General features: G+C 46.7%; 1 protein-coding gene across 6 annotated transcripts in view; it reads right to left on the bottom strand.

Annotated features, from left to right (window-relative positions):
- Positions 1-23,375, bottom strand: part of FAM171A2 (family with sequence similarity 171 member A2) — a 43,993-nt gene that overhangs the window by 19,598 nt on the left and 1,020 nt on the right. For 2 of the 6 annotated variants that reach the window (XM_080976636.1, XM_080976638.1), the window contains exon 2: positions 5,836-6,063. In XM_080976636.1, coding sequence (XP_080832762.1) covers positions 5,836-6,063 — 228 coding nt within the window. Of the gene's footprint in view, positions 1-5,835; positions 6,064-6,260; positions 6,433-7,594; positions 8,124-9,031; positions 9,164-9,323; positions 9,427-23,375 lie in introns of those variants that run through there. The other 4 variants (XM_080976637.1, XM_080976640.1, XM_080976641.1 and 1 more) reach the window with 4 other exon arrangements.

Below are 23,375 nucleotides of genomic sequence, written 5' to 3'. Positions count from 1 at the left end.
TTCAGAAGCAAAACGTATAGCAACAATTAAAAAATAGATTTTTCTGGCATCATAATTTTACACTGTTCATTCTGAGCTGTAGAAAACTATTTTGAACTAAATTATTTTTAAAAAAAAAAATGTTGATGAAGCAATAAACCAGGGGGAAAATAACACTTATGGCTTACTAATTATAATACCATGAACCTCGTATTTCCTACATGTAAAATAAGTATGTGTATTCCCACCCACCCCCACAGAACTCTGAAGGGTTGCTATAATAATAATAATTTATTATTTATACCCCACCCATCTGGCTGGGTTTCCTCAGCCACTCTGGGCGGCTCCCAACAGAACAGGTCCGGGAGTGGCGGTAAGGTTGCGCGCAGCCTTGCCGCCGCTCCCGAAGCTTGCGGGCTGGGGGAGCGCTCCAAAGGTTTGCTGATAGCTGCCTGAAGCCCGGAGAGCGCAGCGGAAGTTGGCACTGCGCTCCCCAGGCTTCGGGCTGCAGGCTGCTATCTGCAAGCCTTCAGACCCCCGCGGGAACTCCCGCCGCGCTTAGAAGGCTTGTGGATAGCTGCCCGAAGCCCGGGGTGTGCAGCGGGAGTTGCCACTGCGCTCCCCGGGCTTCGGGCTGCAGGCTACTATCCGCAAGCCTTTAGAGCCCAGCAGGAACTCCCGCCGCACTCCGAAGGCTTGCAAATAGCTTCCTGAAGCCTGGAGAATGAGAGGGGTTGGTGCACACTGACCCCCTCGCTCTCCAGGCTTCAGCGAAAGCCTGCATTCGCTCCATAGGACGCACACACATTTCCCCTTCATTTTTGGAGGGGAAAAAGTGTGTCCTGTAGAGCAAAAATACAGTACATAAATATCTAGTTTTAAAGATGTTAGAGGCCAGTAAGAGGTTTGGCCTATAAACTCATGAGTGGATGTTTACTTAAAGTTTCCAAATTTGATGGCAAGAAGGAATTTTCACAGGACTGACTGGCTAGTGGTTTCTGAGAGGGCTGGGAGCTGCAATCCCCTTTGGCATGTGGCTTGAGCAATATGAATTGCTTCCCTGAAATATTCCCTGAATCACGGTCGGCATCTCTGGCACGGTATGTTGATGAGCAACAGGAACTAGAACCCTGGGGAGAATGAAAAACGATGGTCGGGAAAGAACATCAAATGAAAAAAAGAAAAAAGGAGGAGGGAAGGCTCTGGTGTTCCCTCGTGTAAGTGAACACCTGAATCTTCCTCCTCGCTTTCTGCTTGGAGAATAAGCCTCTGCCAAGTGCCCCAAAACATTAAATAAAAGAAAGAAAAGAAATCTCTAGGAGGTTGACCCTCTGGTTAAAAACTTGAAATATGATGACTATGCTACCACTCAGTGGATTTGTAACTGGCTGACTGACCGAACCCAAAGGGTGCTCATCAATGGTTCCTCTTCATCCTGGAGAAGAGTGACTAGTGGGGTGCCACAGGGTTCTGTCTTCGGCCCGGTCTTATTCAACATCTTTATCAACGACTTGGATGATGGACTCAAGGGCATCCTGATCAAATTTGCAGATGACACCAAATTGGGAGGGGTGGCTAACACCCCAGAGGACAGGATCACACTTCAAAACGACCTTGACAGATTAGAGAACTGGGCCAAAACAAACAAGATGAATTTTAACAGGGAGAAATGTAAAGTATTGCACTTGGGCAAAAAAAATGAGAGGCACAAATACAAGATGGGGGACACCTGGCTTGAGAGCAGTACATGTGAAAAGGATCTAGGAGTCTTGGTTGACCACAAACTTGACATGAGCCAACAGTGTGACGCGGCAGCTAAAAAAGCCAATGCAATTCTGGGCTGCATCAATAGGAGTATGGCATCTAGATCAAGGGAAGTAATAGTGCCACTGTATTCTGCTCTGGTCAGACCTCACCTGGAGTACTGTGTCCAGTTCTGGGCACCACAGTTCAAGAAGGACACTGACAAACTGGAACGTGTCCAGAGGAGGGCAATCAAAATGGTCAAAGGCCTGGAAACGATGCCTTATGAGGAACGGCTAAGGGAGCTAGGCATGTTTAGCCTGGAGAAGAGGAGGTTAAGGGGTGATATGATAGCCATGTTCAAATATATAAAAGGATGTCACATAGAGGAGGGAGAAAGGTTGTTTTCTGCTGCTCCAGAGAAGCGGACACGGAGCAATGGATCCAAACTACAAGAAAAAAGATTCCACCTAAACATTAGGAAGAACTTCCTGACAGTAAGAGCTGTTTGACAGTGGAATTTGCTGCCAAGGAGTGTGGTGGAGTCTCCTTCTTTGGAGGTCTTTAAGCAGAGGCTTGACAACCATATGTCAGGAGTGCTCTGATGGTGTTTCCTGCTTGGCAGGGGGTTGGACTCGATGGCCCTTGTGGTCTCTTCCAACTCTATGATTCTATGATTCTATGAATAAACATGTTGTAATGCTGAATTGAAAAGAAAGAAAGATGTTAAGTGAATAAGTTAATTTTATAAAGAATATTGGTGTTGGAAAACCATTAAAATGATATACACTGAAATTCAACTAGGGAGATACGAGGAAGTCATTTACAATGTTATTAAGTTTGATTTAAATATAGTGGAGATTTATGTTTGTTTGTTTGTTTGAATTTTTTTTGAAAAACCAATTAAAAAAATTGGGGGGGGGGACTAAACTTGAAATATGCGCCACAAAACCTTTGTGCAACAATGACACAGTGGCTGCAGGGAGATTGCCTATCATGCTCATAGCAGGGCCAGCTAAAGGCATTTTGCTGCCTGTATTAAAGGATTGCTGCTATTCCAAATGCAGAAGCCAGCTGCACTGACGCTAGAGTCTTACTCCAATGCGGGGGACAGGACAGGATCCACCACCACAACACCTAAGGGCAGCAGGCTAGCTTAGGAGACGCAGGGCACGTCCCACGTGGGACCCAAGCTCTGACCTTACTCACCGCTCCACCTGGCATTGCTTGTTACCTGTGCAAACAAACGCTGCAGTGCAGCATCACCACAACATGTGTGCGAGTGCAATGTCTGCTGGGGCGCATGGCCTTGGCTGGCTCCCCCTCTGCCTGCCCGCTCAGTCACAGCCATTCCTAACCATACTATAAGTGACGCATCAGGAGAAAGCAACTCGGTGAGGCAGCTCAGACCGGCCACAAGGATGAATCACTGCCACCCGAGTGGAATCTCAGGCGAAGAGAAGAGTTTGGATTTGATATTCCACTTTATCACTACCCTACGGAGTCTCAAAGCGGCTAACATTCTCCTTTCCCTTCCTCCCCCACAACAAACACTCTGTGAGGGGAGTGGGACTGAGAGACTTCAAAGAAGTGTGACTAGCCCAAGGTCACCCAGCAGCTGCATGTGGAGGAGTGGGGAAGCGAACCCGGTTCACCAGATTACGAGTCTACCGCTCTTAACCACTACACCGCACTGGCTCAGGAGGATGGGAGTGGCCAGAGGACCAGCTGCTGCAACCCTCCAGCTTGCTCTGTCTAAAGACAGGACCTGCCTAAAGAAAGGACAACAACTGTGAGCATGTAGGTGACAGTCTAACACCAGTGATTAAGATATAACATCTTGACTTATGATAGGTACTATTAGGCTCTTTCTAAACCTGGGTTTCTTCTGCCACTCTGGGCGGCTTCCAACATATATAAAAACATAAAGGTGAAGGACCCCTGACAGTTAAGTCCAGTCGCGAACGACTCGGGTTGCAACACTCATCTCGCTTTACTGGCCGAGGGAGGGGACGTTTATCCGCAGACAGTTTTTCCGGGTCATGTGGCCAGCATTACTAAGCCGCTTCTGGTGAACCAGAGGAGCGCAAAGAAACACTGTTTAGCTTCCCACCGGAGCGATACCTATTTATCTACTTGCACTTTGACGTGCTTTCGAACTGCTAGGTTAGCAGGAGCAGGGACCGAACAACAGGAGCTCGCCCCGTCGCAGCGAATCAAACTGCCAACCTTCTGATCGGCAAGCCCAAGAGGCTCAGTGGTTTAGACCACAGCACCACCCACATCCCATATAAAAACATAATAAAACATTAAACATTTAAAAAAAATAATTCCCTATACAGGGATGCCTTCAGACATCTAAACACTAAAGGTTGTAGTGTTACTTATCTCCTTGGCTCGGGGATCACATAACTTCATACCCTCCAACATTTCTCTGAGGAAAATAGGGGTGTCCTAAGGAAAAGCAGGACATTCCGGGATCAAATCAGAAACCAGGACGACTTCTGTAAATCCGGGACTGTCCCTGGAAAATAAGGACGCTTGGAGGGACTGAGATATGTGAACTGGAAGCTAATCCAACCTGCTTCCGAAACAGTGTACATGCACTTTAATTCAAATTCCTGTTCTGCCCTTCTCCTGTGTCCAAAAAGGTATGTAAACACATCTATATTTTTATGCATGTGTGTGTTGGTTGCCTCCTATTTCCTGCCTACAGGCAGAATTTATTGATAGTGTTATACGCCAGCTGTGACTTTCGCTTCCAACCCCCAGGGTGGGTCAATGAGGTGACCTTATTACCAGCGCCAGTTAGTCTTTGCCAGTGCACACTAAGGGTTCACACATAATGCGTGTGCTTTGCTTCATTTGCAAGGGGGTGAGAGCTCCCCATCTTATTCTGCACACCCCAAATGGCTGAATTATTTCACTATAAATTATATCTCCCCCCCCCCCGAAATAAGCTGCCTCATAGCAGAAGTACACTAGGAAGGAAATGTTGTGTAGTGATTAAACTGTTGGTCTGGGAGATCAGGGTTCAAATCCCCACTCAGTCATGAAGCTTAATGGGTGACCTTGGAGTTAGTCACAGCCTCTTAACCTAACACACAGGGTCGTTGTAGGAATTAACTGATGGGGGGGTGAACCAAGTACATGGAGAAAAAAGTGATCTATACATGCAATCTAGGGACGCGGGTGGCGCTGTGGGTTAAACCACAGAGCCTAGGACTTGCCGATTAGAAGGTCGGCGGTTCGAATCCCTGTGACGGGGTGAGCTCCCGTTGCTTGGTCCCTGCTCCTGCCAACCTAGCAGTTCAAAAGCACGTCAAAGTGCAAGTAGATAAATAGGTACCTCTCCAGTGGGAAGGTAAAAGGCATTTCCGTGCACTGCTCTGGTTGGCCAGAAGCGGCTTTGTCATGCTGGCCACATGACCTGGAAACTGTACGCCGGCTCCCTCAGCCAATAAAGCCAGATGAGCGCCGCAACCCCAGAGTTGGCCACAACTGGACCTAATGGTCAGGGGTCCCTTTACCTTTACACATGCAATAAATAAGCTCTTCTGCTGGCCTGCATAAGAAAGCTGGAAGGGCCAGCCTGATGGAGATGTCAGTCACCAACCTAGCATCCAGAGATCTCCACGTGGTCAGAACTGGACCCGCCCCAGTCACACAACACGCCTGGTGAATTTCCAGCACTGAGATTAACCTTTGGTTAGATCCAGCAGTGCTCTTGTAAATGTTCTTGTGTACTGAACATACACTATGATATGAGAGTCGTACATACTGAGTGCAATCTAGCCATGCGACACTGAGATGCTGGGTTCGTGCCATCATCCAAGTGAAATGACTCTTCTGTAAAATACTGAGAAGCACCACCATTCCAGCGAGGAAGAAGGAGTGACCTCATTCTACCTACCAAAGCAACTCATATTCCTTTATTCCTACAGAACAGAAGTTACGTTGATGAAAGCTGATAAAAGTTTGCATCCTTTGTGACCCTCCCACCCGCCCCCACCCATGAAGTGCCCATCATGCACTGACAGGGCCCCCCCCAAAAAAATCAGTGGTCTTCTAGCCACCCAGACTCTCTCCTAGCCACTGGGCACCGCAACTCACGTGGCAGCTTGTTGACGCGCCAAGGAACAGAGTTTGTAACAAAACCACGCTTGGAGGCTGTGACGATGACCCAGGTGCCCAGGCGGTAGCTGATGGGAAGCATGCTGACACCCTCATGGTCGGTGGCGCCTGAAGCCAGAGATGTCTGGTTGCCATACACTTCCACGGCTGCCTGAGGCAGTGGGGACAGGTCGCCGTTCTCGTACACCTGGACCTTGATGACCACCTCTGGAGGAAAAAGAGAGAATACAGAAAGGGTGTGTGAGGACAGCAAGCTTGCCCCCAATGTTTTCCCCAACTCAAAAGTAACTTGCATGGTTTCCCAGTGGCCTTTCCCCTCCTTAGTTGGCATTTGTGTTGTCAGTTCATTTGAACAAAAGGTGTGGTTAGTTAAAACAACAAGGGGCATTCAGTTTCCTTTCCACCTCTAAGGCCTCCATGACCTTCCTGTAGCCACCCTATTTGGTCCATTGTCCTTAAGATGGATTGTCTCCTCGGCCCTCTTCCTATTTGGCTACCCAGCGTATCATCTTTCGCTCATTTCTGCTCACAACACAGAACCCCTCCCGCTGTTCCTTTGCGTGTGAGGATTTCCTCTCCGGCAATCCAACTCCTCGCTTCCCTCACTGCAGCTGCCCCAGTTTCAACACTCTGTGTCTGGCATGCGCTCTTTGCTAGCCTGTGAATGCACAGGAACATCACAACCACTCAGGTAATGGTTTGTGTATATGTGAGTCACACAAGTGAAAAGCAATGTTGTGGGCATCAGGATTCCACACATCTAGTTGCCAATGGCAACTGTCTCTCCTCCTCCGTTAACTCCCCTCCTCCTCAATGCCCAGCACAGAATCTTCTCTCCTGAGTTATCTGCAAATTGAGGAAGGCTTAGGAGAGGGCTGTGGTCTTTATTTTTTCCTGGGTTTGAAGAAGGGAAAAACCAGCAGGGTATCCTATAGAACCAACTCCTAAAGGCCAAGATCCCTTCATCTGCGTCGCCCCCCCCCCCCAATAGAGTATGTTATGAGGCTGTCCCACCGAAGTTGATGGGCATTGCCATTCAAATGGGGTGTGTGCACCACATCTTGTGATAAGATTATGTGTGGTGGGGCTTACCTGCGCACCCCAATATGTTATTTTATTCAAGTTGCCACCTCTGACTCTCTCACACTGCTCAGGAACAAATAAGATCTCAGTTCTCCTCCAAGTCCTCTGTGTGACCACAATTCAAAGCAGGCTAGTAAATCATAGAATCATAAAGTTGGAAGGGACTCTGAGGGCAATCTAGTTCAGCCCCCTGCAATGCAGGAATTCTAGTTCGAAATCTAGTTGAAATATGAAGAATTCCTTATGCAAGTTATGTTCCCATAGCAGAATGATGCAACTCAAAAGACCAAAAAAAAAGGGGGGGAATAACAGGGCAGACATTAACATGCATTCTTATAGCCATCTGTTTATCCCAAATAAATGAAAGATCACTCCACAGTGATGGGAAACGTACTTTAGACACAGAAGAACGGTGAAAGTGGAGCAGTGCTAGCAAGAAAGGGAAGAAAATGGGATATCTCACTGAGCCGTTCAAGAATACTAAACCCTAGCAAAAGGTTTGTCTCACAGTATTTCCCGCTGTGCAATTCCCTGCAGCTCAAGCGGAGCTGGCTCCCATCACCCCAGCCCATTCCAACAATGTGCAAACTTGAGGATTGGTCACACATGGCAAAGATCTCCTCTGCTGGCTGCCTGCCTGACATATTCTCCTCACCCTGCGTGCAAACAGAAGAAGACCTCCGGACAGAGGGGCTGATTCAACTCCACTTGGCTTTGGATGTAAGCTCCCTGGTGACCAGGAAGCTCCAGCTGGAGGGAGGCCACTGCTGTTTCCTCTCTCCATCAACGGGCTGCCTGGAAGAAGGGCTGGGGGTACGATTCCATGCAAAATCAAGGTGGAGCTGGGGTCAGCCCCCTCAATTTGCACAGCTAGAATAACATTTGAAACACGGAGCGCGACTCCTTTGCACTTCCTGTTACCGTGTGACTTGGAAAAATCAAAGGCCATTGTGTAAAAAGACCCCACCAAAACAAAGCTATCTTTGACTTAATTTGAGTTAAAACATTTTGAGCTACAAGATAGCACCCTTGGGGAAAAACCAACTTATTGGACAGGGCACAGATGTACAGACCTCTGGTCCGGAGGACAGAACACAGAGCAGATCAGGGGACAGACTCAAGCAGCTGCGCTCTCAGTAGTTTTTGGCAATGTAAAATCAGACTAATCACCTAAGACAAATAGTAAAAAAACACACAACCCCACAGCCCCTTCACCTACAAACAAAACACACAACAGCTCTCCTTTTCCCTTGCTGTTCTGGCATCTGACCTGAAAACAGGCTGGCTGGGAGGAGGAATGTTGTTTGGTTTCCTTTTGTGATCAGTGAGAAACCCAACTTTCAAAAGGAGACAAAGGGCTCCTGAGGCCCAAATCCCCCAGTGTGAGCAGCAACAGAAGTTCTGCAAAATGTTCCCCTTTTAGGCACCTCAGCTGCTCACTGCTATGTAGAAGACACAAAGGAATGGAAGGACTAGGTTGAGGTGCCTAAAGAAAAGGCTGTAGAAGCCAAAGCCCATTCTGCTGCTGTCCACACTGGGAGCGAACATGGCTCTTTAACTCCCTCTCTGCCAGTGTGAAGGGAGGGTGCAATAGATAGGAATAATAATAAATGTAATAGTAATAATAATAACTTATATGCTGCCCATTTGACTGGGTTGCCCCAGCCACTCTGGGCGGCTTCCAACAAATTAAATCACAGTAAGACATCAAACATTAAAAACTTCCCTCTGCGGGGTTGCCTTCAGATGTCAGATACAGTGGTACCTCGGGTTAAGAACTTAATTCGTTCTGGAGGTCCGTTCTTAACCTGAAACTGTTCTTAACCTGGGGTACCACTTCAGCTAAGGGGGCCTCCCGCTGCCGCTGCGCGATTTCTGTTCTCATCCAGAAGCAAAGTTCTTAACCCAAGGTACTATTTCTGGGTTAGCGTTGTCTGTAACCCGAAGTGTATGTAACCCAAGGTACCACTGTAGTTGTTTATTTCCTTGACATCAGATGGGTGCCGCTACCAAGAAGGCCCTCTGCATAGCCCATGTTTCTGGAAATGGAGCCCCTGGAAAACTCCAAACATGAACTCTGTTTAAAACTGACCAGCCATGGTTCATACAGCAGCCTGTAGCAAGTTGCCTGCCATGCATCTCTGAGAAAATGCTGTGGGTTTTTTCTACCCATAGAACACACACAGGGGTCCCACTCCACCCCCCAACTAAAAAAACCCTGATTATTTCCTGCTGTCCAAAGGCCTGTGCCCTCAGCAGTCAAACCAACCTCCCCCTTTTTGGATTGCGGTCCTGTCACCGTGGCAACGGCCTCATTTGTCCTACAAAGTACCCCCTCCCTCCAAGCTCCACTCAGGCCTAGAAAGCAAAGTGATGTGAATAACCTCCTTCCCATCGCTGGAGTTTGTTGCCATGGGGACCGTTGCACAGAGCAAGGCCTAGGCCCGCATCCTTCAGCAGGCCCATGGGTTACCATGGCGCTGGTGCCGACCAGAACAGTGCCCCCCACAACAAATACTCGGTTTACCCTTTCACACACTTTTAACCATCTTGCTGCGCTCCAAACCAGGGTGGCACTGATGGTGACACAATTCCACCATGCTCCCTCGCCGTGCTTTTATTGCACACAGACGAGCGAAAAGGTTCTCTCTTTACAATGCACAATACTGACACCTCAAGGCTTTCTAATTAAGTGAATGCATATAGATACATGAATAAAAAAGAACATTTGGGAGTCAAAACCTCTCCCCGCTGTCCTCTTAAATTAAACAAAAACCCTTCCTATAGTCCTAGATAGAATCTATTTTCAATGCTGGGGTGGTTGGGCACTGGGATATGCGTAACTCACAAACCACTGCTACAACTAAGGCAGAGAGAAATGGTTTTTTCCTCTGGACATGCGCAAAATTAATGACAGGGCTGGGCATGTATCATACAAAATAATAATGTCTCTGAGCATGCACAGAATTGTTTCTCTGACCACTAAAAAGGCCTATCCAGGCTGCTTCTTCTTCTTTACTCTCATATGAGGCAGAGCTTTCAGGTATGGCTTCCAGGCAGGTTTGAGTTCCTGGATCTCTCTCACTAGAAATTAACCACAGGGGACAAGCCCTGGTCCGTGCACGCAAAATGCAGCATACTGAAGATGAGAGACTAGGTTTATATCCACATTATATCCTAACGGGTTGCTGCATCTTCTGTGTGTGTGTTTGTGCACCTTCATCCACACATGAGCACTTTCAGTTTAATGCCTCCAATATCTATCTTGACATTTCCCAACCACATTGAGATGGTGCTTCATGGGATATATCTGTGCGGTACGTCGCCGCTGGCTCCCTTCAGTTACTCCTTCATTACCCTCCTTGAATTCCAGAAACCTGAGGTCTGTTATGGACATTTGTTTACCTGTGTGCACATGCTTTTTTAAATTTTTATTGTATTTTTTAAAATACAAGTTTTTCAATATACCAGAGCAGTTGTTTTGTTGTTTTTAAAAAGGTGTAAGCTCCAAGCCAGTCAAGGATTTGGAGTCGCTTGCATGAAAGAATGCCACCTCTGTTCCTTTTACCTGCAAGAGCAAATTTTATTTTTAATTTCAATACTATTGTTCTATACAAGTTTCTTTTTAAAAAAAACACACACACACACTAGAGCAACAACCACAATTGGTTCAACAACTATGGCCATTCCTAGATGAGGAAAGCCTTGCCAAAGTAGTTCATACATTGGTTAATTCAAGACTGAATTATTGCAATGTGCTCTATGTGGGGCTTCCCTCACACTTGACCCAGAAGCTGCGGTTAGTGTGTAACACGACTGCTGACAGGAGTGAGGCCTTGTCAGCGTATAATACCTGTGCTCAGAGAGCTGTACTGGTTGCCGATTTGCTACTGGGCCAGGTTCAAGGTGTTACGGTTGACATTTAAAGCCCTTGGCAGCGTTTGACCAGTGTATTTCCAAGATCACCTTACGCCACATGTGCCCAACTTGACTCCTTTGATCGGCAGAATTGATACTACTAAAGGGTGTCACATAATACGCATCCCACATTTGTAGGAACCCAGTCGTTTAAGTGTGGCAGCACCTACAATTTGCAGCTCCCACCCTATTGATATCAAGCAGGTGCCTTCAGTGTATTATTTTCGGTGCCTTGTTTAGTCAGGGCTACTCAGATGCTTAGAAAAGATGGTGTGAATTTCAGTCTGTTTAGTATTTTAACGTCTTGTGTTTTGTAATTCCCCATGCCCAATTTTATGGCTGTATCTTTTTGCAAATCATTTTGAATTTTTTTGGGGGTTTTTTAACCATTAAGAGGTGTATAAATTTTATGAAATAATTAAAACAATAGTAGTGGTTTTAAAAATAACACGAATGGTCCTTCAGAAACAACGGGTGGGAAAAGGCAGGCTAAAAGGGACTGATGGAAACAAAATGGAAGTCAGGAGGGGTTGCAATTGTAGAGCACCCAGCGAAATGTCACCACATGTTAAAAACAAAAACAACACAGAAAATGCGCTTCAGTGTGTCTGCAGTCAGGTAACGTGTGATTTTATATTGGATTTTCTTCCTTTATTGGATTATCAGTGGATTGGGACAATCTAAATTTAGTAGGAGGGAGGGAAGCGGCTACCATTTGGATGAGGATGTGTGGATGCCACAAAGGAAGACCAGCCAGCTTCAAATCCGCATTAAACTCCAGTGCGGACAAGCCCATGGAACACAGGAATCTGGTTTTATATATGCCTTATTGCTGTCATTAGTCCATCCAGCATAGTATTGCTGTCAGCATTGCAGCAGCCCTCCAGGATTTCAGACATGGGACAATCCCATTTTGACCTGGAGATGCTCGGGGATTGAACCTAGGCCTTTCTGCATGCAAACCATGTACTCTTCATCTGAACCATGGTCCTTCCCAGTTTCAAAAAGAGTCCAAAGTGGTTTGAGGGAGGTTTTGCTTCCCGGAAAGTAGAAGCAATTCTTCTCTTTCCTTGTCGCCTCTGACCAATCAAGTCTTGAAGGTTTCTGTGTACTTTTAAACTCTGAAAAATATTGTTTATTCAAAGCCAAAGAAGGCGGAGCCAAGCCCAGCAAGAGCAGTGACCCCACTTTCAACTCTCTTTAAAGTCTATAAATTGTCTCCTGTCTCAAACGGGCAGCGCTGCGTCACGCAGCCGCCCAGATTCAGGTCACCTCCTGACACATTGCCTGTCCATTATTGCCAAGCTGCCAACCTCTCCTGTGCTTTCCCCTCCAGGCAGGACATCGATTTTCTCTCCGATTTGCCCAATGCTGCACCTGCTTCTCCTAACCCTCCATCCCCACACGGTCTACACTGTGTTCCAGGCCCACAGAGACAAATAGCTTTCCTCAGACCCTAAGCCCATGTCAGTTGCTAGTTCAGTGTGTTATTACACCTTATGATGCTTCAATAGACTGATAATGATGAAGAAAAAGTCACCTCTGGAAGACATTGCTATAGTTTTAGGCTGCATGCAATACTATACCTTTAAAGCACATTCAATGCACATTCTTTCCCTCAAAGAATTCTGGGCATTGTCGTTTATGCCTGTGTTTGCAGCTCGGATATATAATCTAATTGCCAAATGGCACCTTAAACCTAGATATGATGGTCACCACAATGGAATGTCTAGACGCCTTTTTGCAGTGGATTATTATTATTATCATCATCATCTCATTTCTATACCATTTTATATTTTAAAGACGAAAGCTCAAAGCAGTTGACAACACATTAAAACATTAAACAATCCAAAATAAAACAAATTCAAGCTTTGAGAAAAGTATTTCAGATTTTTCTCTAAGTGACATTTTGTTTTCCCCAGTCGCCAGATCCAGAGATCTCTGCGCGGTTGCAAATTGGAACTGCGCCAGTTGCAAAACACGCCTGGAGTCTGGCTAACAATGGTTTACCCCTCAGAGACTTACAATTCCTAGCAATCATCAATAAACTACAGCTCACAGAATTCTTTTTTTTGGGGGGGGGAATGTATTTTGAGTGTGTTTTAAAGGTATAGCACATGGGTAGGCAAACTAAGGCCCAGGGGCCAGATCTGGCCCAATCGCCTTCTAAATCCAGCCCACAGACGGTCCAGGAATCAGTGTGTATTTACATGAGTAGAATGTGTCCTTTTATTTAAAACGCATCTCTGGGTTATTTGTGGGGCCTGCTTGGTGTTTTTACATGAGTAGAATGTGTGCTTTTATTTAAAACACATCTCTGGGTTATTTGTGGGGCATAGGAATTCGTCCATTTTTATTTCTTTCAAAATATAGTCCGGCCCCCCACAAGGTCTGAGGGACAGTGGACCGGCCCCCTGCTAAAAAGGTTTGCTGACCCCTGGTATAGTATGTATGCAACTTGCATGTCAAGAGTTCTACTCCGGTCTGAATCCAACAATCCTTTTGTTACGGAAGCCAATGCTTTGCCAAGAGAGTGGAGCTTTTGTTTATTCCTGTGGCCAAATAAGACCGGAAAGAGAAAGTGTTCTCTGGACTTTCCCAAGGCCATACAATGAGGACATAATCTGAGCCAAGGTGGAGCTCTCGGGCCTATTTTGAACGCCAGAGCTGGTACGCCATATGTGTTGCCTCTAAGGATGTGCAGAGTGCCACATCCCCACTATGTACACAAGAGACAATTCACCGCTATCTGCATACATGTGTGGGATTAAAAAAGGAGGGATTCTTGATGAGAGCATTTAGCTACCAACCACGGTTTCAAAGGCTGGGAAGAAAAAAAAAGTTTAGATGGGAGTCACTCCAGATAGTGGAGGACCAACAGGAATGAAAAGGCTGCTGGCTCTATACTCCCATTACCTCAGGCACTTACATCACTGTTCTCTGTTTATGATGACAGTTTGGGCATTTTCATATACTATGATCATACACTAGCTTAGCAGCTCCCAAAGAAGCATGGAAACAGACCCACTTCAAGCAAGAAGAACTACCAATGAAAGAAGAATGGAGGATGAAACTGATGGACTATGCAGAATTAGATAAATTAACAGGAAGGATTCGAAACCTGCGGGACCAGAGATTCTCAGAAGACTGGAGTAAATTTACGAACTATTTGAAAAGCAATTGTGATGAACAGATTACGCTAGTAGGTTTGCAAGAAGTTTTGTAAGGTGAATTATTTGAAATATTGCAAGAAAGATAATGAGGAGAATTATTAGTTAAGGATACTTAAAGGTAATATGAAATTAAGAAATGCATAATAAGTGATAAAGAACATAAAATCATCAGAAGTGTTGACGGAAGTCTAAAAATATTGTATAAGATGAGAAGTTATGTTGTATGACTGTTCGAACTGATATGTTAAAAAATTAATAAAAATGTGAGTGTGTGTGTGAATAAAACTGACCCACTTCAAGGAGGATGGGGTGAAAATAAACGGGGGGGGGGAGAGAGACTTCAAGCAACTTTGCAAACTCAAAGTGCTCTATAGATCAGAACGATTAAGAACGACAAGTGGGGACATGCAAAAAAAATCTTGCTGTGCATCTTTAGCCCCCAACAATGAATCTTCTGCTCTGGGGCCCAGCCAACCTGGAAACGAAACCTTGTTTTGCTGTTCCGGGGCTTCCTTGAGGGCTTCGAAGACAGAGGTCCTGTGGCTGGGACGGGGCGATATGGGATTGGGGGGGCAACTCCCATCTCTTGCGGGGGCGCAATTAGTGCCAGCACCGTCCGTTAAGAGTTTGGGTGTAATCTTCGACACCTCCCTTTCCATGGAGGCGCAGATTGCAGCTATAACAAAGGCGGCATTTTTCCATCTCCGCCAAGCTAAGCAGTTGGCTCCTTACCTCTCTCGCCCTGACCTAGCCACTGTGATCCATGCGACGGTCACCTCCAGACTGGATTATTGTAACTCGCTCTACGTGGGGCTGCCCCTGAGACTGACCCAGAAACTCCAGCGAGTGCAGAATGCTGCGGCGAGACTCCTTACGAGGTCTTCGCTGCGAGATCACATTCACCCGGTGCTATACCAGCTGCACTGGCTCCCGGTGGAGTACAGAATCAGGTTTAAGGTGCTGGTTTTAACCTTTAAAGCCCTATACGGCCTAGGACCCTCGTACCTACGGGACCGCCTCTCCTGGTATGCCCCACAGAGAAACTTACGGTCTTCGAATAAAAACATCTTGAAGGTCCCAGGCCCCAGAGAAGTTAGGCTGGCCTCAACTAGAGCCAGGGCTTTTTCGGCTGTGGCTCCGATCTGGTGGAACACTCTGTCACAAGAGACCAGGGCCCTGCGGGACTTGACAGCTTTCCGCAGGGCCTGCAAGACAGAGCTGTTCCACCAGGCCTTTGGCCACGGCACAGCCTGACTCCCTCCCTCGGCAATCTTCGCGGAGCTCTGGCCCAATGGTTGCCAGTGGCTTGAATTAATTAATTTTATAACGAATGATTTTAGACTGTTGTTTATGCTGTACTTTTGTACTGTTTTATTGTTGTTAGCCGCCCTGAGCCCGGCTTCGGCTGGGGAGGGCGGGATATAAATAAAATTTATTATTATTATTATTATTATTATTATTTTGAAATGGCGGACATTCCCTCAAAGCAGAACAAAGCTCCTTTTCCAGTCTGGCTGTACAAGTTCACTGAGACTGGGGATATGTGGCAACGTTTTGTCGCGTCCCCCAGTTTGTTCCTAAATATCCCTTTGCTGTGCTGTACACGACTTTGTTGTTATGTAGCAGTTGGAGAAATGTTCCGGCAGAACAGGCCAGCGAGTAAGAGGGAAGAAATGGGACCTGCTGCAACAAAATGGTGCAGCGTGCCCCCAACCACCTGAGAGCTCCGATCAAGGAAGTGGAGACTTCGGGGAGGGGATAAAAGGGCACCTTGCCCCCAAACACACACACAACTACCCCAATCTTCCCCTCCTGAGCCATGTAGTGGCAGGTACCAGCCAAAACACCTGAACTTCTTACACTGCTACAGCAAGCAGGACTCCTGGAGCATTAAAATGGAGAGAAAACTGTACAGTGGTACCTCGGGTTACAGACGCTTCAGGTTACAGACTCCGCTAACCCAGAACTAGTGCTTCAGGTTAAGAACTTTGCTTCAGGATGAGAACAGAAATCGTGCTCCGGCGGCGCGGTGGCAGCGGGAGGCCCCATTAGCTAAAGTGGTGCTTCAGGTTAAGAACAGTTTCAGGTTAAGAACGGACCTCCGGAACAAATTAAGTACTTAACCCGAGTACCACTGTACTTTGTCTTTCCTTTGTCCTGAAACATCCCTGTATAGCATAGCTGGGAAGGGTTTTTTTAAACCTCACAGAAGGTAACTCGCTAACCTTATTCCCCCACGCCACCCTGCTCCATACTTACGACAAGCTGTCAGGGACTTGAGCAGGTCAATTCCTTCTTTTCTCTAGCATTTTTTGGGGAGTGGGGTGGGCAATATTCTATTTTTCCACCACTGCCTACTTTATCTGATGAACTCACACAATCTGCCTCTGCCTGACCTGATTTATTTAGATCTCAACCTCCACCCGCAACCAGCATTCTGTGGCCTTGTCAGGATTTTGTTGTTACTGCATTTTTTAATTAAAATAGTTCTTTTTCTTTTAATTTACAACGCTGAATACTTCTGTGTACCGAGAGAGACCGCAGAGGATATAAACCCCTTCCCATACTTTTGGGTGGCTTCCAACCCCTTGGCTTTTGCTAATAGAGTGGTACCTCGGGTTACATACGCTTCAGGTTACAGACTCGGCTACCCCAGAAATATTACCTCGGGTTAAGAACTTTGCTTCAGGATGAGAACAGAAATTGTGCTTCAGCGGCACAGCAGCAGCAGGAGGCCCAATTAGCTAAAGTGGTGCTTCAGGTTAAGAACAGTTTCAGGTTAAGAACGGACCTCCGGAACGAATTAAGTTCTTAATCCGAGGTACTACTGTAGCGGGAATGAAGCTAACAAGCAGGGACCAACAACAAAATGTCACAGCGCATTCCCAGCCCCCAGCCTGGGATTCTTAGTAATAATAGAGAGTTTGGTGTGAGAGGCCGAGACAGCACTCAGCGCTCTCTCAAGACAGCTATCGTCAAAGTTCCTAGGGAGGAAGTAATCGCCATCAAATGAGCTTGCAGTTTCCACAAATCATTTGCGTCTAGGACAAATACGTAATACATCGCAGGCTGCAATAGCCCCTGAGGTAAAAAAGAGTATTATTGAATCCAGGAGCACCCCCACCCCCAACTATGCAGCAGTTGGATTTTTGCAGCTGAGGAATGCTGTTGGATCCACATGCTTTCCAGATGTCCCATTTTTCCACAACTATAAGCAAAATATTGTTGGCCAACGCTGGCATGATGTCCTTTTCCAGGACAGGCTGTAGGGAAGCCAAATCCAGCGAAGGGTTGGGGTACCCTGACCTTCCCACACACATTCAAGGAAGAGAGTGGGGTGCAAGAGAGCCAAGACAGGCTGGGAGAGGAGAAACAGCCAGGCGATGCTTTAACACACACTAGCATTGCAGCAGCAGCTGCTGTCCTGCAGGTTCAAAACTTGGAACTGTCCATCAGGCCTGATCTGTGCTTGGCAGGAACGGGGGTCTTCTTGGCCGGACCACACAAAAGCTATGTCCACAAAGCCGCTCCCCATTCACCACAGCAGAAGCAAAAGAGAGGTCTGGAGCAGGTCTGCACAATTTGTGACCCACAAATCAGCCCACCGGGAAACCCCACTCAACAGTTCTGCCAAAACCAGGCAAGGTCACACAGTCAACACAGCTGTGGGGCCTTCAAAACGTGTCCTTTTAATCTGCTTTTGGTTGTGAGAGGATCCCCTGAGAGGATCCAGGCACAATTCTCCCGCCTTTTTCAGATGTGAGATATCCTCTTTGGAGATGGAGAAGACGGGGCGGTTATTCCACACAAAAATTGGAGATTTTCAGAAATGAGCACAGCCACACTCCAGGCATAGGGCAGCAAGCATCCTATGACCATCACATACCCTGTTTCCCCATCCCAGTTGCCTCATCCGCCACAGGAAATCCTGCCAAATTCGCTTGCCGGTCAAGAATCCGGATACAGCACAGACCAAAGTTTCCTATCCAGTTCCTGGTTGGCTTTATCTGGCTGAAGGATCAGGAACCCTCTGCTAGGTTTTCTTCCCCTAGCCATGACTGCTTCCCTCAAAATTGGATCAGCATCCATGGCAGGCTTCTCCAGACGTGGATAATTTTTTTGGGGGGGTGTGGAGGAAGAAGGATGTTCACATAATTTCATTTGGTCTCTACCTATTCTACTTAAACTTAATCCATGTCCCCACTTCTTTTCAACCTCTGCAGCCATTTCCTCTTCTTGTGCTCCATTCCATCCGAAACGCTCCAAATGGTTATGTCTTCACTGAGGCGTCCTATAGAAATTTTGAAAACTGCAAAACAAAACCGAGCTCCTGACAAGTCCTCATCACCTCTGCAACTTGGGATTTGCAGCACAAGCCTTGAAAGGAACGACTCACATCAGAGCTAGAAGGATGATGTCAAGGAATCTTCATAGGTTCGTGGTTTTCCATTTGCTTTTGAGGATAGCATTGCTTGCCTCTACAACTACAGTGGTACCTTGGGTCACAGATGCTTCAGGTTACATACGCTTCAGGTTACAGATTCCGCTAACCCAGAAATAGTACCTCGGGTTAAGAACTTTGCTTCAGGATGAGAACAGAAATCACGCAGCAGCAGCAGGAGGCCCCATTAGCTAAAGTGGTACCTCAGGTTAAGAACAGTTTCAGGTTAAGAACGGACCTCCGGAACAAATTAAGTACTTAACCTGAGGTACCACTGTACTTTGCAGCTTTCACAGTCTCTCGATGCACCCAGAACACTGTCTGATGAGGAATCACTGGGTGAATTTCAGTCTTGGGGATGTTGACAAACTTCAGCCTACCCAGTCTGTTTTCAGCCTTTGCCTATCGTGGTTTAGGGTAGTGGCAGTGATGCTTTTGAATTATGGTGCTGGAGGAGACTCTTGAGAGTCCCATGGACTGCAAGAAGATCAACCCTATCCGTTCTGAAGGAAATCAGCCCTGAGTGCTCGCTGGAAGGACAGATTGTGAAACTGAGGCTCCAATACTTTGGCCACCTCATGAGAAGAGAAGACTCCCTGGAAAAGACCCTGATGTTGGGAAAGATGGAGGGCACAAGGAGAAGGGGACGACAGAGGACGAGATGGTTGGATAATGTTCTTGAAGCTACCAGCATGAGTTTGACCAAACTGCAGGAGGCAGTGGAAGACAGGAGTGCCATGGGGTCACGAAGAGTCGGAAACGACTAAACAACAACAAAAGCAGTGGCAGGTTGACCAGCTAGGTTCGAGAGCAAGGGGAATCAATGGGGTGTCTTTCAGATGTTATTGGACAATGGCTTGTACCATCATGGCCAACGGTGAAGAATTATGAGAGTTGTAGCCCAGTAAAATCTGGTTACTCCTCTCGAAGGCTTATAAATGGGAGGAAGCATTCTCCACTGCACATATGGAGACAGTTGTGTGGGCACTCCTGAAAAAATACCCATGCTGCACCTGGAGGATTCTGCCAACTCACCAATCTAATACCAGTCAACAATACAGTGGTACCTCAGGTTACATACGCTTCAGGTTACAGACTCCGCTAACCCAGAAATAATACCTCGGGTTAAGAACTTTGCTTCAGGATGAGAACAGAAATCATGCGGTGGCGGCGGGAGGCCCCATTACCTAAAGTGGTACCTCAGGTTAAGAACAGTTTCAGGTTAAGAACGGACCTCCAGAATGAATTAAGTTCTTAACCCGAGGTACCACTGTATACCCTTTCCAGGAAAAGGTACTCAAGAGTATAGTGACTGGACAACTCTGCCTTCTTGGGTGACACTGATCTTCACCCATATCTCTTTCATTACCAAACTGTCTGACAGTAGCAAGTAGTATAAAACACTCTTCAATAATAAGAATACAGAGTCTGCTAGTGGAAACCAAGAGGCACAAAGGTCTCTTGAAATACCGGTAGAATTCAGGGTGTTTTGAGGCTCTTTCTGTTCCAGAGTTCAAAATTTTGGCATAGGAGAGAAAAATCTGTTTTCCGTTTATTGGAAACCAAAGGAAAGATGATTTTAAAAAGTGACGGTGAAACCAGAGTTTGGTTTGAAGCGGCCTGATGAAGTTAAGCGTGTCTGAGTCCAGACACTGCCTGAATAGGGAGATCAGTCAGGATCCCCTGGCTCTGGGCTCCTTAGTGGGGAAAAACTGATGATGATGATAATAATAATAATAATTTGTTTCTTATACCCCGCCCATCTGACTGGGTTACCTCAGCCGCTCTGGGCGGCTTCCAACAAAAATTCAGGAGTTGACCCCTGAAGTAAACAGACATGACTAACTTAGGTTCATCAATATCAATGGGTCGACTCTAAGTTGGACTTAGTTGAATACCACACAGTAAATAAAAAAAAAATGAAGCAGAATCAGTTTGTTTATGATAAAAGAGGTGCTGGGTCTAAAAAACTTCATAGAATCATAGAGTTGGAAGAGACCACAAGGGCCATCGAGTCCAACCCCCTGCCAAGCAGGAAACACCATCAGAGCACTCCTGACATATGGTTGTCAAGCCTCTGCTTAAAGACCTCCAAAGAAGGAGACTCCACCACACTCCTTGGCAGCAAATTCCACTGTCAAACAGCTCTTACTGTCAGGAAGTTCTTCCTAATGTTTAGGTGGAATCTTCTTTCTTGTAGTTTGGATCCATTGCTCCGTGTCCGCTTCTCTGGAGCAGCAGAAAACAACCTTTCTCCCTCCTCTATGTGACATCCTTTTATATATTTGAACACGGCTATCATATCACCCTTTAACCTCCTCTTCTCCAGGCTAAACATTCCCAGCTCCTTTAGCCGTTCCTCATAAGGCATCATTTCCAGGCCTTTGACCATTTTGGTTGCCCTCCTCTGGACCCGTTCCAGTTTGTCAGTGTCCTTCTTGAACTGTGGTGCCCAGAACTGGACACAGTACTCCAGGTGAGGTCTGACCAGAGCAGAATACAGTGGCACTATTACTTCCCTTGATCTAGATGCTATACTCCTATTGATGCAGCCCAGAATTGCATTGGCTTTTTTAGCTGCCGCGTCACACTGTTGGCTCATGTCAAGTTTGTGGTCAACCAAGACTGCTAGATCCTTTTCACATGTACTGCTCTCAAGCCAGGTCTGGAAGATATCAGAGAAAAGAAACTGGCTGCCAGGACTGGCACTGCCAGGAGCAATTTTTTTAGCAGGCAGGTAGAACTGTGGGCTCAAAGGCATGGAAGTTAGGCTGGCATGTGCCAAATGGACATATTCATTTTAAAAAGCAGCAACACAGTTTAGCCTAAAAGTAAGAAGCTGTGTCAGAAAGTAAAACAGCCTAAATTTTTAATGAGAAATTTATGCAAAAGCCAGAATGATTAAAATATGATGATAGATAGATGGTAGATATAGATAGATATAAAGGGAATTAGTCAAATGCAAGGGAAAAACTTTAAAACTGGGACTGGCAATAATTATGTGAAAAGCTGTAATTTAATAAACACTCATAAATACAAAAAGGGATTGTTGTTGCTGAATCATTGCCATTTGTGAATTGCCACTTGCTTTGAGCACAACTGCTTTTGGAAAGGCATCACACATATTAAAAACTAATCTAAAAATGTTAGCAGGAACTTGCCAAATACAAAGGGAGCACAGAACTCTGCCCATTGGTCTTTTTTTGTGTGTGCGGAGTGGGGCGAAACAAAAGAGGTAAAAGCAAAGGACTGGCAAAGTCACCAAATCAAGGACATTAGCATGTGTATGCACAGGTGAGCATTTCCTTTTTAAACAGGGCTGGGCCACAGCATCTCGCCCAGATACCTTCTTCCCTGTGCTCCACACACACAAAGAGGCATGATGTGATTCGAGTTCAGGTTTGAAGAGGCAGAGCTCATTGGTCAAACTTGCCAGAGATGCTGCTGACATATTAATTGGTGCATGGGGCAAGCAGTAGGTGAAAGGGTGGAGTCCTTCCCCCCCCCCCATATGCAATGACAGTTCCAGGGAAGACAAGCAGTTTTCTGGAAACGTCAGAGTCTATTAGGTCTATAACGGAATAAAGCTGAAGTGGCGATCTCTCTGCACAGTGCACAGGGAGGGGTCGCCATTTCTGTCTACCACCACCCAACACACACACAAAATCTGGGAAAGAAGAACTATCATTATTATTACGCATTACAATTTATTACCCATCCTTCACCCTAAGGTCCGAAAGCTGGTCACAACAATTAAAGCACAACATGAATATTAAATTGCTAATATGCTCGCACCACCCAATTCTCCAGCTCCATCATCCAGAACAAACAAACAGGCCCTCTGTCTCCAAGCTGCCATATGGACCCAAGACACTAAACAAGAAGAGCGTGGAGTGTGGGATCCACTTGGCTACGCCTCAAGCCACAGATGGGGAGAGGTCCCTGTGCACCCTTGCTTCCCCCTCACCCCCACCCAGCCCTTCTCCAGGGTCCAGGAGGGAGGTGCCCCCCCCCAATGATACAGCGCTCCGTCGCAGCAACAGCTCAGAATCAAGGTCTCCAAGGCAAAAGCCATGTTCCCAGCCAGGATACCCTAAGGGAAGGTATGGCGCCAAGCCGGGGGTGGGGATGGGGAATTAAGTCGCATGGTGGCACTTGGGAAAATACATCTAAGGGGGGGGGGCAGAGCGAAACCGATAAACAGAAAAGGGCACTGCATAAGGAACAGGTAGACGGAATGTGTTAAAGGAAGAATTATGTACCTCTGATAGGCCCTGTCCACACACACGTCATGTGTGAAAGAGCCACCACAGATCAAACACCACAAATGGGGAGTTTTCTGGCTGTTTCAGACACAATGCCGCGCAAGGCAGGCAGGTCACACACACACACCACAGGGCAGCTCACAAGCGACTGTGCATGCGTGTAGGAGCAGAGAGGTGTGTGTCTTTATGAAATGCACAAGATCAACAAGCAGAATGCAAGGCAGGCAGACAACAGGTACATCCGACAGAGGTCAAAAAGGATGTGCAGGGGGAGAAATGGGTGTGGACCATGAGAGGCAATATTCTAGTCAGATGGTATACAGACAGAAGCAGAGGGGGAGAAACACAAGGGGGGGGGGGAGAGACGGTGGCTCAAGGATGGGGACCGCAGAGAGGCAGACAAAAGGTTCAGGGTGGGCAGCAGTAGAAGAAAAGACCCTGAAATAAACAGATTGCCATGTAAGGAGATGGCCAGCCAAAGGGATGGGAGGAGAAAGAGATGGTGCGAGCAGGGGGCTGGCAGATGGAAGGTGGAGGGAGCTCAAGGGGGCTGGGAACGGTCGTAAGAATAGACAAAAACCCTGCCCCCCCCCCGCGCGCCCCCATCTCCAAAACCCTCCTTCCCCCCACCTCTTCCCT

This window comes from Podarcis pityusensis (assembly GCF_964106645.2).
Source record: "Podarcis pityusensis genome assembly, chromosome: 13".
Classification (NCBI taxonomy): domain Eukaryota; kingdom Metazoa; phylum Chordata; class Lepidosauria; order Squamata; family Lacertidae; genus Podarcis; species Podarcis pityusensis.
Note: the sequence above shows the minus strand (reverse complement) of the source record. Positions and strands in the feature narration are given on the sequence as shown.